The sequence below is a fragment of the Momordica charantia genome (genome assembly GCF_013281855.1).
Source record: "Momordica charantia cultivar OHB3-1 chromosome 11 unlocalized genomic scaffold, Mcharantia_2.0 BLBB01000011.1, whole genome shotgun sequence".
Taxonomy (NCBI): domain Eukaryota; kingdom Viridiplantae; phylum Streptophyta; class Magnoliopsida; order Cucurbitales; family Cucurbitaceae; genus Momordica; species Momordica charantia.
The window spans coordinates 7000252-7023386 of record NW_028275159.1 but is presented as its reverse complement, the minus strand read 5'-3'; the positions used below and the strand labels follow the sequence as shown (position 1 = coordinate 7023386).

Here is a 23135-nt window from a genome sequence, read left to right as displayed (position 1 = left end):
AATGTAGATGTCTGATACCTGAAATTTCAGATGTCAGGAATTTTAGATGTCCTTCAGATAGTCATGTTTGTTTCATAGGAAAATTTATTAAGGATGTCCGAGAATATTTGTATAGCCGTTTGTTGTTAAATTTATAGAATATTCAAAAAATGCCTTATGAATACTCGTATAATTTATAAATTCATTTAATATAATAGATTTATTTGAATTAATTTAATATTTTGGTTTTTTATTCGTTGTTTCGTAGAACAAATTAATTCCTATTAATTATATTCAATATATATTTCATTTTCAACTTTAATATTTTTCCATTTATCTTACCATCATATTATATTTTTTTTAAGAGGAAAAATATCACAGATATATTGGTCGTCAAGAAAATTGTTACTTCAAAATATTAAAAATAAATCGAGATATTATATAATTTAATTGTAGTTTATTTTATATGTAAATGTAATATACAAATATACTTAATTGCATAAATTTGCTTAGATAATGAATCCATTCATTTATTTAAATTATAAATTTAAAAATAAAAATAAAAAATTTTGGAGAAAAATAAAGAAAATTGATGAAAGAAAATATATGGAAAAAAATGAAAGGCAAAAATGTAAGAAGCGGATGCTCTCGCTGGGAATCTTGGATACCCACTTTTAAAAAGGGCATCCAAAATTAAATCCAAACAATACTAATTAATTGAGAACTCTAAAATTATAGTTGAAATTAAATTCCGAATTCATAATTTAATTCACAGATATTACCATATATTAGTAAAGATTAGTTTTAATTTTTGTTAATGCTGTAGCATTTCAATTAATTAAGTTAATTCAACCACTAATGATAATATATGACAAATGTCAAGAGCATAGTTCACTGGCATGGCGTCTATTTTCGACTAAAGGTTGAGATTTTACCTCCACATATTATACTAAAAAAATAATAAAGGCTTAATTAGAATAAACAAAATATTATAAAATAAAAAAAAGAAATCGAAACTTTTAAAATATTAGGGATCAAATTGTAAAAAAGATTCAAACATCGAGAACTAAAGTATGTATTTGACCTTCAATTTTATAGCTATATGTGTCCCTGAAATGGTTCAATTACAACTTTAATCTCTAGGATATATCCATGTAGTTGATGTAATATTCAAAGTTTCTATTTGGCCTTTTTGTTTGTACTCTTGAAAATAATAATAATAATAATAATAAAATAATGAATAACCAAATTTATAATGTAACCTATTCATTAAATTCAAATATACAAAGCTAAATTTATGTGAGAGGTTGTCCCTCAACTTTATACGATTGATTATTTAAAAATATAAATTTTTTTGAATAAAACTCAGGAAGCAAGCAGCAGTCTCATTCAATACTTTTTTGAATTTCAAAATTTAAGTAGGAAACTAAATCTAAAATGAATAAGCATCGCTGATTTCATAATTTCATAGTTTCCTAATTCTATTTCAACTCTCTACTTTTCCTAATATGAAATGAAATCTCTAATTCTCATAATATATACACACAAATCTTCTCTTAATTTCATCACTCTCAAAATTATTATTATTATTTCCGATCATCATAATAATAATAAATAATGATTTTGAAACGAAATTTTCTAACCAATTGCACCTCCAAATCTCCTCCGGCTCCGACGATCCTCAAATTCCAAGAAATCGCCGCTTATTACATCCCTAAACCCAATCCTTCAAAACCCCTCGGAGAAGACGCCCACTTCGTATTTGCCGGCAAAAACGCCGCCGGTGTTGCCGACGGCGTCGGCGGCTGGGCCTCCCAGGGAATCGACGCCGGCGTCTACGCCCGGCAACTAATGAGAAACTGCTCCGCGGCCGTCGCCGTCGACGGCCGCCGCGCCGCCGTCCTGCCACACTGCGTCCTCGCCGAGGCCCACTCCCGGACCGCCGCCGCCGGGTCGGCGACAGCGGGTTCGTGATTTTGAGGAACAAGCGGGTTGTTTACCGGTCGCCGGTGCAGCGGCGGCGGTTTAATTGCCCGTACCAGATGGGGACAGGCGAGAATTTCGACAAGCCGGCGGCGGCGTAGAGGGGGAAGATTCGGGTGGCGGCCGGAGATTTGGTGGTGGTGGGGACGGACGGGCTTTGGGACAACTTGTTTGTGAGGGAGATTGAGGAGGTTTTGAAGGCGGGGCAGGCGGCGGCGGCGGCGGAGTTGGCCGTGACTCTGGCGGAGGCGGCTTATTACAAGTCGTTTGATAAGTTCAACGACGGGCCGTTCGCGGCGGAGGCTCGGGAAGCGGGGCGGAGCCACTGTGGAGGGAAGGTTGATGATATTACTGTCATTGTTGGACGAATTACCACGGCGTAAATTTTGAATTTTGAATTTTGAAGATGAAGATGAAGATTTTTCTTTTGATTAAATTTTTCTTAATTTGTGATTGGTATTTATAAATATCATTCATTGATTCTTGTATACTGTAGAAAAAATTATGGAAATATTCAATTGATTTCTAATTGGTTATCTGACTGTTCCACGTTGATTAGGGAAGGGAATGTCATGGGCAATGTTCAAAATGTCGATGACAATGTCGATGTCGATCGATATTTCGAGAAAAATAATGGAAATTGTGGAAATTTTTTGAATTAGCAAATAAAACTTGAATTGTAGCTTAATTAGTCTATAATTGATTACCTTTAACCATTGTAAGAATATAACCATTTTACTTATGAAAATGTCGATGTCGATGGAAATATCGAAAAAAGATTTTTTCCTTAAGATTGATGGAAATTATTTGAATATGTAAAGTAAACTTTAATTGTAAACTTTTGACTGCTTCTTTAATGTTTTTCATAATATGATTCATTTAGAAATGAGATAATTACCGACTTGATTTCCAAACACATTCCTAAATTCTAATTAACTCGTACATGTTTATTTTTTACCTATTTCTCTTTTCAAATTTGAATTTACACATTTTTCAAACACATTTTCAAATCAATCATCGATCCAACTTTCCAATCAAATTTACATAATTTCGCAACAAAGGCGGGACAATCAAGTAATCTAGGAATAAGTCCTTTTTCATGTGAGGTTGGATTTGATCATGTCACCCAAGATGAGAACCATGGATCTCGGATGGGTGTTGAGGGGATTGCTGCTATTGGTAAACCTTTATAGATATCAAGATGCAGAATCTTACTTGGGACAATATGATGATAATTCATTAATCTCGAGTATTAGAACAATGAGTATAAGCACCAACAGCATAGAAGAACAAAGTTATGGTCAAGGAAGTTCTTATTACTCTGGGTATGGTCAAACTGAATACTCACCTTATGGTTATGACTATCACCCTCAACCTCAACCTCATGATTGTATCATTCATCCAAATTATCTACCAATGGGATCCATATATGCTTCATATGAGTCATATTCTACTCATTTGAATAACTACCTTCAAAACTTTCAGTCTACGATGACCTGGGAGAACTATTGTAATTTATATCAAAGTTATGAAAATAATGCACTAGATCCTCCGAGGTCATCTTTTTGGTATTAATTAAGTTATCTATTCTACTTCATGTATCACCACTATTTGTATATAATAATATTTTATTTTATAAAAATTCTAAGATTATTTCAATCTTTATATATGTCAATATTTCACATATATTGTTCAACTGTGTAACTAAGGACTAGATTGAATTAGAAATGATCAATAAAACAAATTCCAAATCTTATTAATATTAAAATGCGAATGTTTCATTGAATATACTAAGATCACCATCGTCAAGGTTGTGAGAAATTATAGACTGTAGTGGCATAGTAGGAAGATGATGAAAAAGGAGAAGAGGAAGAAAAAAAAACGACACGTCGACATGTCGACGTGTCGCTCGACATTGTGAACATTGATCATGCGTATATAAGAGAGGACAATTATCTCCATTGGTCTGAGGTCTTTTGGGTGTAACCAAAAGCAAAACTGTGAAGGCTATTCCCAAAGTGGACAATGTCCATTGTGGAGATAAATTTCTTTTTTTCTTTTTATACCTTTTAACATTAGAGGGTACCCTGTACTATTTTCTTTCTTACCGAGCTTGGACTCACGCATAAACTCCTATCACATGAGATAAAGTACAATTCGATAATTGCAGAAGTAGGGATAATGTTTAACTAGAGATAATCTCAAAATTTTCAGTGAACTATTTAAGCTATTCAATGTGATTAATTCGATAACTACTCTTTCGTCTTTAGAGCTCGATTATGCAATCTCTCATCCTCACATTTGTTATACTAAAAAAGTTTAGTTTTTTAGACTGATGCCAATTACAATATGTGAGTTAAGCTTAGGTTGACAATACAATTAGTATTTTAAATAGACATTAAATTGACGAAGTTAATAACATAGGTATCTATTAAATACAAAATTCAAAGTTTATGAACCCATTGCAAACCATCCCTTGGGACTATATATATATGACTTTAAGAGTTTATGGACTTAATTAAAACAAAAGATAAATATAATAAATATTTCAACGTAGATTTATGCACAATTAACTATAATGCAAAGTCGTACAGTCGTACGGTGTTTGATTTAATAAGATTTGAAATCAAACTTGTAATCTAATCTTTTAAGAATATAGGTATATTTCCGCTAATAATACAACAACTAATTAATTAATGGGCTAATAGGCTAATACACAACACAATAAAATTACTATTTCTTTTTTTTAGATAAAAAAATAATAAAATAAAATTACTATTTCTAATAGAAAAATAACATTTTAAGGATAAAATATTTGGAGTTCAAACATTGTTAAACATAAACAATATTAATGACGTTTAGTTCAACATATAGAGAGGGTTGGGAATCAAATATCTAACGCCTTATAATTGAGGACGATATTAATGATTTATTTAACTAATTAAATAAACCCACGTTGTCTTAAAACATAAAGTTGGTATATTATCAAAGGATAATAATTTATCATTTATTATATGTTTTGTTATAATTTATATTAATTATTTTTTTGAGTACTTATATTAATTATTTAAACCAAGTTTATTTACTTACTTTCTAGATTAAGCATATCATTGGGTCTAAAAGTACTCCACCATTATTTAGCTCTAATCCAAAGTCTAATATGTTTTAAAATTTATCTTTAATGTGTTAAAAATTTTAAGTTAAATCATTATTCAATAGTGTTATTAAAATTAAATAATTAGATGCTATATTGGAGATATAGATATAGTCTTTTACATAGACAATATCTAACAATATCATATTATTGTAAAAATATCGAGAGGTGGGCTAATCGATCCGAAAAATTATGGGTCGGATCACGAAGTTGTCCTTCAAAGCCCAAGTCACCACAAGGCTGGTGCCCCTGGCCCAAGCCCTTTTATTTGAAATATGAAAAAAAGTAATATTATTAATAATTTAATTCAACAAAAATAATGACTGATAAATTAATTATTATAGAAAAAAAAAATTTCAAGTTGTATCAAATTTTGAACTTTAAATTTAGATAAATATTGGAAGGTTTATTTTCAATTCAATTTTTAATAATCTACCCATTAATTTTAACTAAGGACCATTTAATATTAAATAGCTCCACTACAATTATTTACAAATTTCAACAAAGAACACAAAAGTGCTCTAATATAGTTGTTGTCTCAATCTAATCAATTTAATACTAAATATACGTGTTCATAATTCATTTGACACGTATAAAAATACATTTTTCAAAACTTTTACACATAAATTTATCGGCTTAGGGTGAAGGTTGTAAAACTTATCTAAGTTTAAGGTTCAATTTAATGAAACTGAAAGTAGTTTAGGTAAAAATTGATACATCTTCTCAACTTCATGATTAAAATTGATATTTTTCCTTGATTATATATCTACCGTTAAATATGTCAATATTCTTTTAACCTATTAAATTTATCTTCGTTGAACTAAAAAAATATTATTGTCAATATAAACATAACTTTTATTGATCTAATCACATATTCGTCTAAAAAGTCGTGAATTTGAATTAATTTATACATGTTATATTAAAAAAAAATTACTTAAACTCATTACATTATTTGCTAAGGGCAGATTAATGAAATGTGAAAAAGTTAGCAGCTTTTGTAAATCATTTTGGTGTGATATTTGACTCATATTCATATTTTAATGTAAAATAACATGAAAAATATTACCTGCAATACATGTGCTACAAATATCAATAATTCAAAATTGAAATTATTTGTATGTGACAAGTTTACTATTTCAAAATTTTCAATATCTTTTTTTAAAAAATATTCTATAAACGTCGAGCAAAATAATTGGCCATTCACAAATCTTTTGTTCTTTTTTTTTTTTTTTTGAGTACACACAAATCTTTGTTCCCATTCCTGTATCTATAAACAAAACAAAATAATAATAACGGAAGAGCTATAGAGATTAAAGAATAATAATAAATGATATATATATACAATACAACACGTAAGTGGTGGAACTCTCGATCTTTTGATTAGAGATATATATGCTAATAAGCTCTATCGAGTACATCAACCTTAAATTTGTAAAAAGAAAAAAAGCTAAAAATTGTTTTCTCTAAAGGTTAAGTTTATTAGACATAAACATGTCTACAAAGATGCATATTACATGAGGTGTATATTAGTTGATCGTGTTGATTTTCACGTCTGATTAGTCGGTTTGAGAGTTTAATACCCCCATTGATCGACCAACGATTTGGGATTTTCCCAAATCGACCACCGACTGACCGATTTTGTTTTGGTTGGCCATATCGATTTTCCACCCTCCAATGTACACTTCAACATTATATAAAACTTTCATAGAAATATCCCATGAAACTTAATTCGGTGTCCATTGAGATTGGGGCTTTTTTTTTTTTTTTTTTTTTTTTTGCGTGGCTCGAGTGAACGGCAAAAAAGAAAGATCTTTAAACCATTTAATAAGATACCATATAGAAGCAAGAATTCTAGCATTGTACTTGGACCACTCGATGATGCAATTGTTTCAAATGTATTGGGTTGTTTTCTCATTAAATCCGCACGTGAGATTGGGTTTACAGCATAGTGAAACAGTTATTTCGTCTCCCACTGGGGACCGCGATTAGGATCCCATGGATTCTTCTGCCACCCTTAGAAATTACTGCTATGAGTCAAAAAAAAAATTGTACAAAAAAGTAAATTAATAGCCATAATAGAAGAGAGAAGAAATTTGAGTACACATAAATGAAGAGAGAGAGAGTAGCAGAAGAAGATAAAGGCTATAAAAGCAAGATCAAAGATTCAAGATATAAAAATGATTGTCAACCATGAACATAACAGTTGGTTTTCTTTTTTTTTTTTAAGGCACAATTGGTTAATATATTATAACCTCGATCAAAACGTTAGAATATCGAATTCCTATTTCCATATATAAACTTTGTTGAATTTGAAAAAAAAAAAAAGAAACTAACCCTCCACGTCATCTAGTGGTTCAGAATATCTCTTTTTCAAGGAGGCAAGGAGGATTCAATTAATTCCCTTGGATAGGATACTAAGAAAAGTAATTAGTTGATCATTGATTATCAATAAGCTCGAAACTAATTCTTTCTGAGTCGATGCCCAAATGGTTAATAGGCCTAAGTGCTTTATCACACTAACTAGTAAAATGTCCCATAGATGAAATTAATATATTAAACATAACAATTTTTCTTTCTTTGTTCTTGAAAAATTCAGCAGCGGATCACGAAATCTTGGCAATCTTCTCTATCTAATAGGTGGGAGTCCGTTTTGAAATCGTTATATAACCAAAAAAAATATTAAATAAAATTCAAACTCAATATTAAGGCTGGAAGGACAAACCTACCCTGAATATTTAAGTTGGGAAGAAAGATCAGAGTAGGGTTATACTTCTTGGGACAATACAATATAATCGTACAAAAAAGTAAATTAATAGCCATAATAGAAGAGAGAGAGAAGAAAATTGAGTACAAATTAATGAAGAGAGAAGTAGCAAAAAGAAGGCCTATAAAAGATTAAAAGGCATTCCATATATGAAGTTGTTTGTGAACATATGAATATAGCATAATCAATTAAGGTGTTATAACTTCGATTAAAAAAGATTATAGCATCGAATCCCATTTCCATACAAAAATTTGTTGAACCAAAAAAAACAATGAAACCAACTATCCAAAATTAAGTGAGAAAATAAGAATAATAACTAAAATATTATTATTATTTAAAGAAGTTCAATGATTAAATAGCTCAATTTGTTTTCTTCACAAAAATCATACTCGAGTTGCTAAAATGTTTCAGTTCACCAAGTTGTATCTTGCCCGTTCCCATAGATTCAAAATTTTTAACATCAGCTTGAAAGGTTGACCTATTTGAAAATCTCCGTAGATTTACGCTTTTACTTTCAACCCCCACCATCTAGTGGTGTGAGACATCTCTCTCAAGGAGGTAGCGGGGATTCAACTAATTCCCATAAGATCGGATATTATGAAAGGAAGTTGATTACAGATTACCAATAAGCTTGAATTGTTTTTATAAGCTTGTGGTTTCCAATCTTATCTTCAAGAGTAATTACTACTGTGTCATTAAAAAATAATTGTACCAAAAAAAATAAAGGAATAGCCATAATAAAAGAGATAATAAAACTGAGGACGATAAAGATAGAGAAAGAATATAAGACTATAAAAACAAATATCACATATTCAAGATATGAAATTGATTGTCAACCTAGACATAACAACAAGTTGGTATTATAACCTGACAAAAATATTAGAAGATCGAATCCATGTTCCCTGTATAAACTTGTCGAATTGAGAATAAAATTATAAAACTCACTATCCAATATTAAGTGAGACAATAATAGCATAAAATAAAATATTAAAAAAGCCCAAAATTTTCTTTTCTTTTTTTCAAAAAATCAGTTGATTACTAATATATTTTAGTTCGCAAAATTGTTTCTCGTCAAACCATGGATTCGACGGCAATTTGAAAGGTTAACCTATTTGGGAATCTCGAAGTCTATGCATATTTTAACTCTCTCATTGTCTAGTGGTCCAAGACATCTCTTTCAATGAGGCAATATGGATTCAAATAATTCCACTTAAGTAGGATACGATGAAAGAAAGTTGATCACGGATTATCAATAAGCTCGGAATCAATTCTTTCCGAGTCGATACCCAAACAATTAATAGGTCTAGGAGCTTTATCGGACTAACTAATAAAAGGTCCTGAACGAATGAGACTGATATATTAAGCATAACAATTTGATCTTGGGAGTCTGAAATCGTTAGACATTTTACAAAAATGAAATATAATTTAAATCCAATTGTAAGGTGAAAATGACGGACCTACCCTCACCCTGAATAAATTTTCACTATTTTGTTTGATAGTGCTGACTGCTGACAAGCCACAGCAAATTTCAAAGAAGGGGAAAAAAATCGAAGCACGTTTTGATATTATTGTGGGCCCACAATATGGGCCGGACAACACATAGAGGCCCACGGACCACGAGTACGGCCCGCTGACCATTAAACGACATCGTATTCTGTGTCAGGATTGGGCATGAGAAAATCAGTACAGTGGGGCCTTCGGCGGATGATGGTCGAGAGGAGGAAGAAGAAGACGCTGCAGATCACTACAGTCGAAAGCAATTTCTTCGCCATTATCACCGATTCAATTATCGAGCTACGTATTCAATCGATCGCCTATAAATTTCAACAATCGCTTCCTCCATCTTCATCTTCATCCTCCTCCTCTGTTTTCATCTCACAATGCGGAATTCAGCCCTTTCTCAGCCCTCCAATGGCGGCTCGGCCGCCATTGCCGTCTTCAAATTCCTCTGCGTCTCCCTCCTGATTTCCTCCTCCCTCGTTAGGGCAACCAAACGCCCTCTCTCTGACTCCAACATCCTCTTGCCCTCCGATTCCGGAATCGAGAATGGCCTCAAATTGCGTACCTGCACCAAAGTAAGCCCGTTGCTGTTCTACCGGCCGGTGATCGGAATCCTCAGCCATCCCGGCGACGGCGCCTCCGGTAGACTCAGCAATTCCACCACCGCGTCGTATATTCCGGCGTCGTACGTGAAATTTGTGGAATCCGCCGGAGCCAGAGTTATTCCTCTCATCTATAACGACCCGCCTGAAGTTCTTGAAGAGGTAAATAAAATAACCCGCCCCGCTCACCCAAAATCTTAAAATTATAATCCTTAAATGGTTCTCTTTTTGTTTTATTTTATTTTATAAAATAAAGAAATTCACAGGATTTGAACCTCCGACCTCAATTTATATGGACAATTATACCTTTTCTGAGGGATTTGAATCTCCAACCGTTGAACTTGATTCATATTCACAATGACAAATCTCCGACAGACACCAACATGAAATACCGTAAATAAAGATAATATCTCTATTAATATAACACAGGTTTAATATAATCAGAATAATAGTCGACGGAGATCGAATTCCTCTCTCATATGTTATACTGTAAAAATAAAAAATAGAATTGGAATCATATCTCTACTGGTATAAGACATTTTTGTAACCAATGCAGAAGGTAAATTCGGTGAATGGAGTGATCTTCACAGGAGGAAGGGCTAGAACAGGGGAATACTATTCAGTGGCTGAGAAAATTTTTCAGGTAATATTTCATAATCTCTTTCTTTCTTTTTTTTTTGCTTTTTTTTTCCTCTCTCTCTTAGGGTTGTTTTTGGTGCAGAAAGTTTTGAGGAGGAATGATGCTGGGGATCACGTTCCTTTATATGGCATTTCCTTGGGATTTCAGATCATAAGCACAATGGTCAGCAAGGTAAGTGATCAGTCTTTCATTTTTCCTTCCCAAATTTCGGGTTTCTCGGGATAAAAATACTTAAGTGCTTACTCGTCTACATTTATCTTTTACTTACTGTAGTTGAATTTTGAGACAATTATAAAGAAGATATAAAAGTAAATTGTAAACTTGTATAATTTATATGCGACAAACCAAAAACTATCTTTTTGTCATTTAAAAAAAAAACCGGTAATGATATTTTTTTAAATATATATTTATTTTATGCTATTTAGTATAATTTCTCTTAAATTTTTTACTAGAGGAAAATATATATAGACATATATATTAAAAAAAATTAAAAAACCGTCAAACTTTTATGGGTGATTAGCATGAAGATAGATATTGATGTAAAAACAATGATTATTTTTCTAAAGACCTGATTTTGCATATTAAATAAAAACAAGTTTTCGAAAATTACTTATTTTGTTAATTTAGTTTTAAAAGCATTTTGAAAACAAAAATAGTATCAAACATCCTAGATCCAAAATCATCCATCTAAAAACCTGATTTACCTTTATTTTACCCAAAATACTTTTGGAACTTTCTTTAAACACTTTTGAAACTATATAACCTTAATGAAGTAAATTAAAAATATAACAAAAATCTACTTTTATTCTTTTTCTAGTTTGCCCTCTCCTCACCACATAACGCATGATTGGACTGATTCAGGCTTTTATTTATGCTTTTTTCATTCTCAAATTATTATATTTTGCTTCTATTTATAGAACGATAGCATTATTGAACAATTTAATGCAACACGCTCTCCATCTACTCTACAATTTAACGACAATGCAAACATTCAAGGAACGGTCATACAAAGGTATGCAATTATTTAACATTCAAAGTTCGAAAATATATTCTTTTAAGTGGAGTAATTCATAAATATTAAGACCCAAAACACTTATAAAAAATACAATTAAAGTTTTGAATTTGTATTGTTGTTGACATGTAGAATTCCACTTTATTTGCGTAAGAGGTTGACCCAAGATTGCATTGCCTGGCAAGACCATCGTGTAAGTTCTTTGAAATTTGAAAAAAAAAATTATATATATATATATATTCCTTCAAATATTTTTGGAATAATTATTTTCCAAATCGAATTTATTATCTTTGTTTCTGTTGTATATATACAGTATGGAATCTCGCCTCAAACATTTGGAGAAAATGAAGGTTTATCCAGCTTCTTCCAAGTATTGACAACTACCACTGACAAGAATCAGAGGGTAAATAATTCTAACATTTTTCTCCATTAAGTTTTGAAAATTAAACTTCAACAATCTTAAAAATTATATAAAATGAAAACTAGTTTACAAAGTTTCTGGATGACATAAAATTGTCGTTTGAGTATGCTAACAACTGATATTTGGAAATTTGAGTTGAATGGCGATTTAGAACAACCAACTTCAACATATCATATATCATCGATCGAAGGGTTGGAAATTCGTGTCTCCACTCTTACAAATTATTGAACTAAAAATGGCTATTTAGAATCCATTAAAGTGTCAAGTTTTACATTTTAAAGATCGTCTCAAACTCCAGAGATCAAAAGTGTATTGTATCGTATTTTATATTAGATATATCATTGATATACTTTATCAATCAATATAAAAATCGTATCTTACTAATATATAGTAGACAAAATTGTTGTATTTACCAATCATTTTACTGTCCAGTAATTTTGTAAAATATGACGACCTAATTTACCGTCCATGATAATTTCCATATTTAAAAACATTTTTAAATCTAACTTTTTTTTAATAGAAAAATAGGGTTTTTTTTAGTTTAGCCACAACTTGAAGAACAAAAAATATTTCTTAAAAAGTGAATAAAAAAATAGACATATTAATTGTCTTATCAACATTAAACAATGTAATCATCGTTGCAACAAGTGCTCTCTTTTTAATAAAGTTCAACCAAGAGATTTAAATTACGTTCAAATTGGCAAAACACTTTATTTTAAGAAACATGGTCTTGATCAATTCCGAACGTAACTCACCGGATTAAGGAATCTATCTCCCACTAAAAAGTCGTGACTTCGAATTTCCATCCTCACATATTGTATCAGAGAAGAAAAAAACGTCGAACAAATCCGTAAATTTTTTCACCTTTATAATCTTTTAGTTACTCTTGTGGTGGTGCCTTTGTCAACAGGTCTATGTTTCTACTGCAAATGCTCGAAATTACCCCGTGACTATATTTCAATGGAATCCCGAGGTAATTAATTCATCCGTTGAATATACTGTCGTATCCAAAAAACAAAAATAAAAACAAAAGCCCTACTATTACATAAAATCTAAATCTGTCCAATTTTTTTCCTATTTCGTTTTTGCCCTAAAAATATACATATGCAAATTTAACAAAAATCTCGAGTGACATTGCAGAAAAATGCATTTGAATGGGGTATCTCCACGATCCCACACACTTCGTATGCCATTGAATTGACACAAAGCATTGCCAACCACTTGGTCAGGTTAGAAAAATTAAATATTTTTTTTACGAATTTTTTATTTTTATAACCTTCATCGATATCATTCATCGATGTTTTTATAAAATTGAGTTCTCGACATTTTCTATCAAAATAAAAAAAAAAAAATCAATACTTTATGTTGCAGTGAGGCGAGGAAGTCAACAAACGAACCACCTGCCCAAAAGCTTCTTGAGAAACTCATCTACAATTACAGCCCACTTTACGGTGGCAAGGCTGGGTAATTCCAAATTCACTCTTTTAACCTTGCACCTTTCTTTTCCTTAGTTTCTTTTTATTTAGATTAAAAAACACTACTTTTACTAAAGTAACAATCTAATCTTTAAATTTTAATTTGTAACGACTTAGTCCATATACTTTCACTCAAGTAACAATTTAGTTTTTAAATTTTAACTTGTAATGATTTAGTCCTGTTATTTAAAATTTGTAACAATTTAGTCCCTATTGTAAAAAATTTTATTAAAATCAAGCGTTAAATTTTATTGTATAATAATTTAATCTTTTTCTCAAAAAAATATATATATAATCTTTGTAATTATAAACATATTTAGACCCATTTTATAAAATTTTACGATAAGTTACCAACTTTAAACTACAATAACTAAATTGTTACATATTAAAGTTCAACGACTAGTTATCAATGAAAGTACAGAGACTAATTCATTACAAACTAAAGTTTAGAAACTAAATTGTCTTAGAGACCAAAAGTGTTTTTTGATATTTTATTTTTCCCTTTCATGTGAATGCATGAAGGGATATGATCAAGTTTACATCTTTGACTTTGAGTAGATGGGTTGCAGCCCCTTTGATCTTATTTGGAATTTTCATGTGTTTGAGAAACAATGTTGTATTCTTATGATCCTAAATAAAAAATGAGAAATTCCAACTACTTTTTATTTGTCGAAACGACCACGTTTTTCGTGTCCATGTTCAATTTCGAGATATGTTTTGTGTCAATGTACTTTAAAATCAAAAGAAAACTATAGGGAGGATATATGTATAAGGATACAAACTCTCAAAATGGAATATCAGTAAAAGAACTACTCTCTCTAAAAAAAATAAAAAGTCGAAATCGAAATCTTTAGATACATTATTATATATCTTATTCAACCACTTTAGAGTCACTTCTTCTCTTTTTTTAGTACAACATTTGACATGATGATGAACTCACGACCTCTTTATTGGAGATATATGTTAATTACCAATAAGTTATGCTCGCTTTAGCGACTTATTCTCGTTTTGATTAGATCATTAAAGATAATGTTGGTTAAATCTTCTTCTCCCGACCCTATCCCACTCTATAAACATCCTTACTTTTAGTCTAAATTTATTAATTAAAAATTAAAATATAATAAAGTTAAATACATATTGTATGAAGTGGTGCAAAATTCGACTATTTTGGTACAAATTTTTATTTACGTAAAAATTGGATTTCATTTATCATGACTTTGAGACCACCCAAAATCAAGGGTGCATTTGGTTGATAATCAGAAAACAGAAAATAATTTTCAGTCTTTTCAGATATGTGCTTGGTACCAGACTTGATAATTGAATCTCAATTTAAAAAATTATTTTTTAACGATATATAGTTAGAAACTAAATCTTAGTTTAATCTACACTTATATTAATTAATTTATTAAAATTTTGTATAATTATTATTTTACAAGGTTATATAATTTAGAATACATTATATTTTACATGTTCAACTTTAACAAGTATAAAATGAGTTTATAGTATGAAGTAATATATTAGACTTTTTATCTTTTTAATGTAATTATGTATCTTAAAAATTTCAAATTCTGAATCTGAAAACACTGAAAACATATCAAAGTTGTTTGCTAGATCACAGAATCCAAAAATAGTTTTAAACAACGAATTTCAAAAATTATGCCAAACGCCTATTTATTGAATCTATTTGATTTAGTAAATCGAAAAACAAAAATTCTAACTGAGGATCGTAAACTACTGAACAAAACCCAAGTCATATGGCCACACCATGTGCTCCGTTCAAAACCAATATTTTCTTTTTCTTTTTTCTTTTTATTTATTTAAAATTAAAAGATTATTATATCCTTACAACAACCTTGACTCTCCAAATATCCGACTTTTTTTCAGAAGAAACTTGGCTCCTTGAAGTTAAAGAAGGAACTTCATTCTTATTTCTATTAAATATTTGACAACTTATTAATTTTTTGTATTTCTTTCAAATATTTAAGGATGTAGAGCCAAAGATTTTCCTTTTTTTTTTCTTTCCTTATTTCTTTGTCTTCCATTCTCATTTTTTTTCCCCAGGAACCAGATGACCCATAAATCCTTACTATATATTTTTTTTTATCATTTTTGTTACTCAGTTTTGTTATATTATACTTGTGCAACTTAAAGTAAAAAACAAAATTGTAATCATGGTAATCTCATCATTTAATCTCACCTGATTGTTTCTTATTTCTCATTTTGAAGTAAAGAAAAAGCACAATAATATTGGCTAATTATTGTTAAACAATATTTTTATTTATATTTTAGAAAAAGTTAAAAACTATAACCAGAAACAAAAAATTTCATTACGTTAGTTCTAAAATTTTCTATACAATTTTATCAATGCTTTTAACCAATACATATAAATGGTTACCAAATGCTTAAAGTTTTCAATAAAATTAACAACATAAATATTATCAAACGAATCTTAGTAATCACCGTACCAATAGCTGAAGTTATTCACTTCATGATGGATAAAACTTGAATGCAAAGAAAAAGAAAAAACGATGAGGATATATATTATATTTATTTTCAAAATTAAAAATTACCATCTTCTCTACCTATATATCCAGATTAAAAATTACCATCTTTTCTACCTATATATAATTAAATAAACTTTAGCAGCTGTTGAAAGATTTGGTATTGAAGTTTAAAAAATTGACACTTTGATCCTTAGAATGTTCTAAAAGATTTTTAAAGTTAATCCTTTAGAATAAGTTCTCTAATGATAAATGACCAAACTATCCGTTTTTTAAATTCGAGAATCAAATATAAATTTATCATAAACTAAAAAAAGATATATATATATATATATATATATATATATATATTATATTTCTTCTAAATATTTGTAGATAAAACGGCCATGGGCCCACCAATACCTTACGGGATTTTTTCTTCATCCACTGACCAGCGTCGCTCACAGTCCTCGCACATATAATAATCTCTTCGGAGCTCATCAATGGCTGTCGTCGTCTCCTTCGTCTACTTTTTTCTGTTCTTTGCCATTTCTTCTTCATAATGCTCCCAGAAGTTGTTGGCTTCGCGCCTACCATTTCTGAACATTCCGACCGCAGCTTCCACTCGTCTTCCCCTTCGATTTTCTCTTCGTCTTCGATTTCCGTCTACAAATACTTCTGGGTCTCCTTCCTGATCCTATTCACCCACGAATTTCGCCTCGTCAATGCAGTTCATCCCTTCCCGAACATCCTCATGCCGTCTCAGTTTGGTCTCGACTCGTCGGCTGTTGCGCCCTCGTGTACGGCAATGGATCCCAAGCTTAATTACCAGCCGGTGATCGGAATCCTTAGCCATCCCGGCGATGGTGCCTCCGGAAGGTTGAGCAATGCGACGAATGCGTCCTATATCGCTGCCTCGTATGTGAAGTTCGTCGAATCCGCCGGAGCAAGAGTTATTCCTCTTATCTATAACGAGCCGCTTGAAATTCTTTTCGAGGTAATGGAATTAGTGACCTTAAAGTTGATGAAAGACTGTGTTTATCCATTTTTGTCTAATGAATATCGGGGAATAATCGAGCTAAAGTAGTTACTAAAATGTTGCAGAAGCTCAATTTGGTCAACGGGGTGCTCTTCACTGGAGGGTGGGCTAAAGAGGGTTTATACTATTCCGTTGCTGAGAAGATTTTTAAGGTTATTTCTTCCTCTGCAATAATTAAACTGTTTATATGAGTGTGTTTCCATGAACTTCTGTTGGGATAAGATTTTTTTTCTGTCGTTTTGATAATTTATTGTGCTGTTTTCTGCAGAAAATTTTGGAGAGGAATGATGCTGGGGATCATTTCCCTTTACATGCCGTTTGCTTGGGTTTTGAAATCTTAAGCATGATCATCAGCAAGGTAATCCATTCATCTCTGCGAAGTTTGTGGTCTCCAGTGATCACTGATGAGGCAAACACTATCCACACGTATTTGGCCAATTACACAGTTTAATTAACCGGTCTTTATATAAGATTCACTGCTTTATTGGTCAAATAATATATAAATTTTTATGCTATCATATTTAGGAAATAGTAGTTCCAATGTCATGCACAGTTTCAATTTCCTTGACTTCCTATGAGGGAGCAGCTTCATTGATCTTTACCACGCAGGATGTAGCTCAAATAATTATTAAAAAAAAAATAAAAATCATCTGAGGACTAAAAGATGGATGGAAGATACTGACCGAATAGTTTGTCTCCTAATTTTCATTCCCTGTCATTGACTTAAGGATTCTGCAATCCCTCTGCTTGAATTTCCTTAGTTATTTGCTGGAGAAGGAAATCATTTCCAACTGAATGTGCTTTTGTATATTATTACAATTGTTTTAAATAAAATATTTTCCACCTGAAAATCATATTTTGTCTATATTTACAGGATAGGAACATTCTTGAATCATTTAACTCGTCAAATATGGCGTCCACTCTGGATTTTGTGGACAATGTAAATATTAAAGGAACAGTTTTCCAAAGGTACGTATCTTTTGTTTTCCTGAAATTTCAGTGGTTTGTGTTGTGTTGTGGCTTTACCAGTATCCAGTCTTCTTTTTCAGGGTGTATTATTGTTATATATTGTTTCCTCCCGGGGGAGGAGGTTCATTGTGATGGGTTCTTGTAAAACACACTTAGGAGTTCAGGAATCAGAACAGATCCTTTATGCCTTCTCTAAAATGTTCTTCGTGACTGTTGCTAGTACTAGTTATTACTGATATATAGATCTAAAATATCCTTTTATTATGACTGTGCCAAAAGAACCTAATGTGTTGTAAATATGTAGGTTTATTAAATGTTGGTCTTGTGATTACATTGTAGTCAATTTTTCTGAGGCCTGTCATATTAAATTGAGTTTTTGTTAGACAATAAATATCACTATTTTTTATGAGGTTGTTTTAGTTGCTCATCCTTAAACTTACAATTGATGTTCTTTTTATCTGTAGATTTCCACGTTATTTACTCGAGAAGTTGAGTACAGATTGTATTGTAATGCAAAACCATCTTGTAAGTTCTTTTTGAGTTTGACTGATGGTTGATCAATAGTTTCTCCCAATAACTTCACGTCTTGCCACGACATCTTTCACATTACTTATCATCCGATTACTTCAGGAATTTCACGATTTTAAATTTGAATGGAAAAGCTATTTATGTTCTTTCAGTTTATTGATGTATTGGGATTATTTTTATTCATATTTTAGGTTTTTTCTTAGTTAATTTTGACTTTTGAATCAACACGAATTATGGCAATATCTAGACCAGTTTGCCTCTGCATGGAATTTGGCTTCTTTTGATACCAGTTGAGGTTCCAGACTGTTGAATTGGTGGATCTTGCACGGGTGGTCGAGTGATCAGTTCACATCATGCAACTTTCCGAGACTGAAGTCACATAATTCAAGTTATAGATTAATCCTGATGCTATGGTTTCTGTTATTCATTGACTTTACATGTCGTGAATGGTTGGATTCACATTTTAATGATGTGCTCCCTTAGCGGTATTGAGGATCTGAATCCACCTTATATTATTCGTCCAAAGAAAGCCTTCTGCATTATCTTGTTCATGTCATTTTTCGAAGCTATTACTCTGGTGTGCAAGGCTAAAAGTTCTCAAGCTTTTTGTTTCTATAAACATACATGCTCAATCATTTCTGGTTTTATATGTGTTCGCGAACCATATTGCTTTATATACAACTTAAAGACTTCAGAATTTGCCTTTGTTAATCAGATCATAGATCAGTCTACCAATATGGATTATCTTGTTTTCCATACAGTATGGTATCTCACCAGGAAGGTTTGAGCAAAATGCAGAATTATCCAGATTTTTTGGGATATTGACAACTAGTAATGATGAAGACAATAAGGTACTTTGAATTTTATCTCAAACTCTTTACAAAATAGAAAATATTGTCATGTCTCAGACTTCATATAACTGCACTTATTCAATTGCTCCTCTACCTCTAGTTTTTGGTTGCACTAATAGTAATTGTTGTGTTTATTACAGGTTTACGTCTCCACTGTACATGCTCGGAATTATCCCGTGACTGCATTTCAATGGCATCCCGAGGTAATTATTCGACTTTCATTTTGTTCTCCTCATCTAGTATTGGAATTATTATCTGTACGTGCATCTGCATATTATATATGTTATGCACACTTGATTTACTTGAATCAAATTTGACTACGAGGTCATGGAACATAACTTCTAAGGCCATGGAGGAAAACTGCTTAAAGATGTCAGGCAGTGAAAAAAAAATAAAATCTTACTTGAAGAAACGGTCCAATTTTAGCCTGTAAAGAGAGATACCTTCGGTTCTTTTGCACGTCAGGCACCAGCTGGAGAGGAGACCATTCTGGTTGGATTTTTCCACTGGTAGTTAGCCCTCCTACATAAGAAGATTTGCCTTCTTCTGGCACTTTCCTTTCCAGATGATATTGATTTTAAATTCCATGTATTCTCCCAAACTCAGCATCTCAAGTCTTGGTCATCTGTGTGAGTGAAATTGTCCATTGTCCATAATGTGCACTACGAGAACTGTAGAAGTCAATCCTCATTCTCCAATCATTTAAGTTCCAACCTCCCTCTACACTCCAGCAATTCTCTGGTCTCGCCCCCGCCTGAGAAAGATAGAACTAAAGGGGGATTTTCATCTATCCGTAACGTGCATCTTTCCCGGCTGGGGATTTGCAGTTGGATTTTCAAAACCAATTGAGGTTTTTCTGATTCTTATCTTATGTAGACACTCTTACAACAACAAAGTTGACAAGCTTTGGTTAAATGTAACAAAAGCCGTGTTGAAAATTTTCGTTAGAAAGAAACAACCGGATATTCAAAGGGAAGATGGTACATAGGAGTGTAGATACTCAACGGGAGATTATTGTTTCTATTTGTTTTCCTTTTCTTATAATAACTTCTACACCTTTTTTTTTTGGTAATTACAACGACTCTTCTATTATCGCCAATAGAGATGGTTTTTGAAACTCCATGACTTTTTTGTTTTCTTGTTTGTACTTGAAATGAGACATCGTCTGTCGAAAAAGGAGAATATGAGTGATTTTTGGTGATAAAAATAGATCACGAAGTGTAGTAGAGACGGACGCTTGTTTCCATGAGATTAGTCGAGATGTGCACCATGCTATTCAGGCTAAGCCTATTGCTAAGCGTCCGGTTGTCACATGTGTGACATCCTCCCCAAAACAAAGTAATCCAGCTTTTTCTTTAATAAATAAAATAAAATAAAAATGATTTACACTTTCCTGTTTGACTGATAATTCCAAACTTGTTGGATACCTTGTCCCTTTAGTACAGATATAAACATTTACATAATAGACCGTGATAACCTTGTCATATAATATTTTCTGTTGTTATATAAATCAATCAAGCGCCTACAATTCTAAACTTGCATTGCAGAAAAATGCCTTTGAGTGGGGTTCTTCCGTGATTCCGCATACGGAGAATGCGATTGAAGTGACGCAACATGTTGCCAACCACTTTATCAGGTTAGATCTTGGCTGTAAATTAAGTTGTTTTGTTCCACTTTCCCAGAATATATCATTGCCCTAGAAGGTTTCATGTTTACACAAGCAGTAGGAGCTATTTTCCCTTTTTCCTTTTTTTAAGATAAAAAGAGGAATATATCTATGAAATTACTAAAAGAGGGGATGAAAACCAAGCTTCGACATTGCACAAAAAGCTCTTCCAATAGGCAAATAACATTCTTATCTTTTTTAAAAGGATACCCTGCTAAAATAATAGGAAGAAGGGCGTTGGCGTACTTGGGGAGGGCCAAATTTGCCAATTAAAGGTTGAAAGTAAGAGCCATTTAGGAAGAAGTGATCTCGAGTTTTTGACTTGTCCTTGCAAAAGAGAGCACCACCATGGCGAAGGCACACAACTAGGGGGGCGATTTTGGATCCCATCAGGGGCGTGTTTAAGACTTTTGTGGCTAAGCTGCCAACTGAATTACTTGTCCCTCCACATAACTGCCTTTGTATGAAAGCTCCCCATCTTTTTCCCTTGCTAACCAGGTAATAAATCAATATTATTTATCAACAATGGCAACCGTCAATGGCAGAGTTGTAGAGCTTCCCGTCCCTCCCAACTCTCTATCGCCATACTTGAATCATAATGATACGATTTGAGTACAGTAGGATGCCCCTACTAACTAACTACATTCTTCCCAAAACTCCCACTCTTCACACACCCTTCATTGATCACATTTCTAATAGAAGGCCTATCACTAAATCTGTGAAGAGAGAGCATATTGTAAAGTTGCAGTAAGAATCCAAACATGAGCCATTTCCTTAGGTAGTAAAACATTTTGCTGGGTTCTTATGATTTATAATTTATATGGCCAAGTTTATAAGGAAACTTCAACTTTTATGTTTGTGTTCTGTAGTGAGGCCAGAAAATCTTTGAACAGACCATCTGCACAGAAGGTTCTTGACAGTCTCATCTACAATTATATTCCAACTTTTGGTGGCAAGGCTGGGTAACCCCATATTACTTTGCTCTTATTTTTGTTGGTTTGATTTGATATTTTAGTAACGAACTTCTTATTTTTAACTTTGGTGTGTAAATGTAGGAAGGGTTTTGATGAAGTTTACATATTCACATAGAAAACCTCCCCAGCCACCTGATCTAATATGGAATTTCTCACTTTGTTTCCCGGTCCCAATGTTGTAGTGTCAGACGGCTGTCTCGTGAGATTAATTGAAGTACGATTAAAATATATATGTATGTATATATATATATATATATATATATATGGAATTTCCATTTGTCTTGGGATATATATATTTTTCTCTGAGAGAATGTTAGTGGTACATCTCTAAAACCAAATGAACAAATTAATTTGATTTTGTTAATGTAAAGAATTTGTGATATAATGATTTGGTGGACACAATTATTCCAATTACTTTGGCATATCTATATATATATATGTCTTCTCAATAAAATCATGGTTAAATAATATATATATCTTCTCCGTGAAATCGTAGTTTCTTATCTAAAAGAATATATTGAAAGTTGAGTTTGCGTGGAAAAGTAATAATTTTAGATGTCATTAAAAAAATAATAATTCTAGATGTCATGCCTTGAAACTTTGACTAATCAATTAAAATTAATAATTTTGTTTTTAACTATTTAAAATCATCCATTCACTTCTTCCGCAATTGATATTTCTAAATTTGTCCAAAAAACAAAGATATTACTAATAAAATTTTGAATATGTATACCATCAGCCTACTCCAAATTAATTAATTTTCTATATACATTTTTTGATTAAATATCGATTATATTCTCTAAATCCAGCTAACTGATAAATGATGAAGTTGTATCAATCACGAATCTTCCAACTTATATCATTGTTTAAAATTTTTAAATTTTATCTTTAATCTTTAAATTTATCTTGAAAAATTCATCTTGTTAATATATATTAACCTTCTAAAAAACTCTCAATTAGAAAGGGTATAATTTTTTTCCCTTTTTAATACAATGAGCTAGGGTCAATATGGACATAGTTCAAAGTATATATCTTCCAAAAAAAAAAAATTCGAATATAAGAAAAATAATTATAAACAAGGGCATTTTTGTACAATGT

General features: G+C 31.7%; 2 protein-coding genes across 3 annotated transcripts; both read left to right on the top strand.

The window, feature by feature from the left end:
- The first annotated feature begins 9478 nt into the window (after positions 1-9478).
- Positions 9479-16613, top strand: LOC111008284 (gamma-glutamyl hydrolase 1). 2 transcript variants are annotated; one of them, XM_088119885.1, is made up of 10 exons: positions 9479-10144; positions 10539-10625; positions 10704-10793; positions 11540-11634; positions 11767-11827; positions 11948-12037; positions 12966-13028; positions 13196-13284; positions 13427-13519; positions 16407-16425. In XM_088119885.1, the coding sequence occupies exons 1-10, from the start codon at positions 9761-9763 to the stop codon at positions 16408-16410; spliced, it is 1056 nt and encodes a 351-aa protein (XP_087976011.1). In that variant the 5' UTR covers positions 9479-9760; the 3' UTR covers positions 16411-16425. The 2 variants fall into 2 exon arrangements, with proteins under 2 accessions (XP_087976011.1, XP_022136626.2); XM_022280934.2 differs by lacking the exon at positions 16407-16425 and adding an exon at positions 16466-16613 and having other exon boundaries at positions 9536-10144.
- On the top strand, positions 16573-22314 carry LOC111008276 (gamma-glutamyl hydrolase 2). Its single transcript, XM_022280924.2, has 10 exons — positions 16573-17007; positions 17115-17201; positions 17318-17407; positions 17924-18018; positions 18483-18543; positions 19308-19397; positions 19538-19600; positions 20945-21033; positions 21933-22025; positions 22119-22314. Exons 1-10 carry the CDS (start codon positions 16573-16575, stop codon positions 22150-22152), a joined length of 1137 nt encoding a protein of 378 aa, XP_022136616.1. The 3' UTR covers positions 22153-22314.
- Positions 22315-23135: the final 821 nt, after the last annotated feature.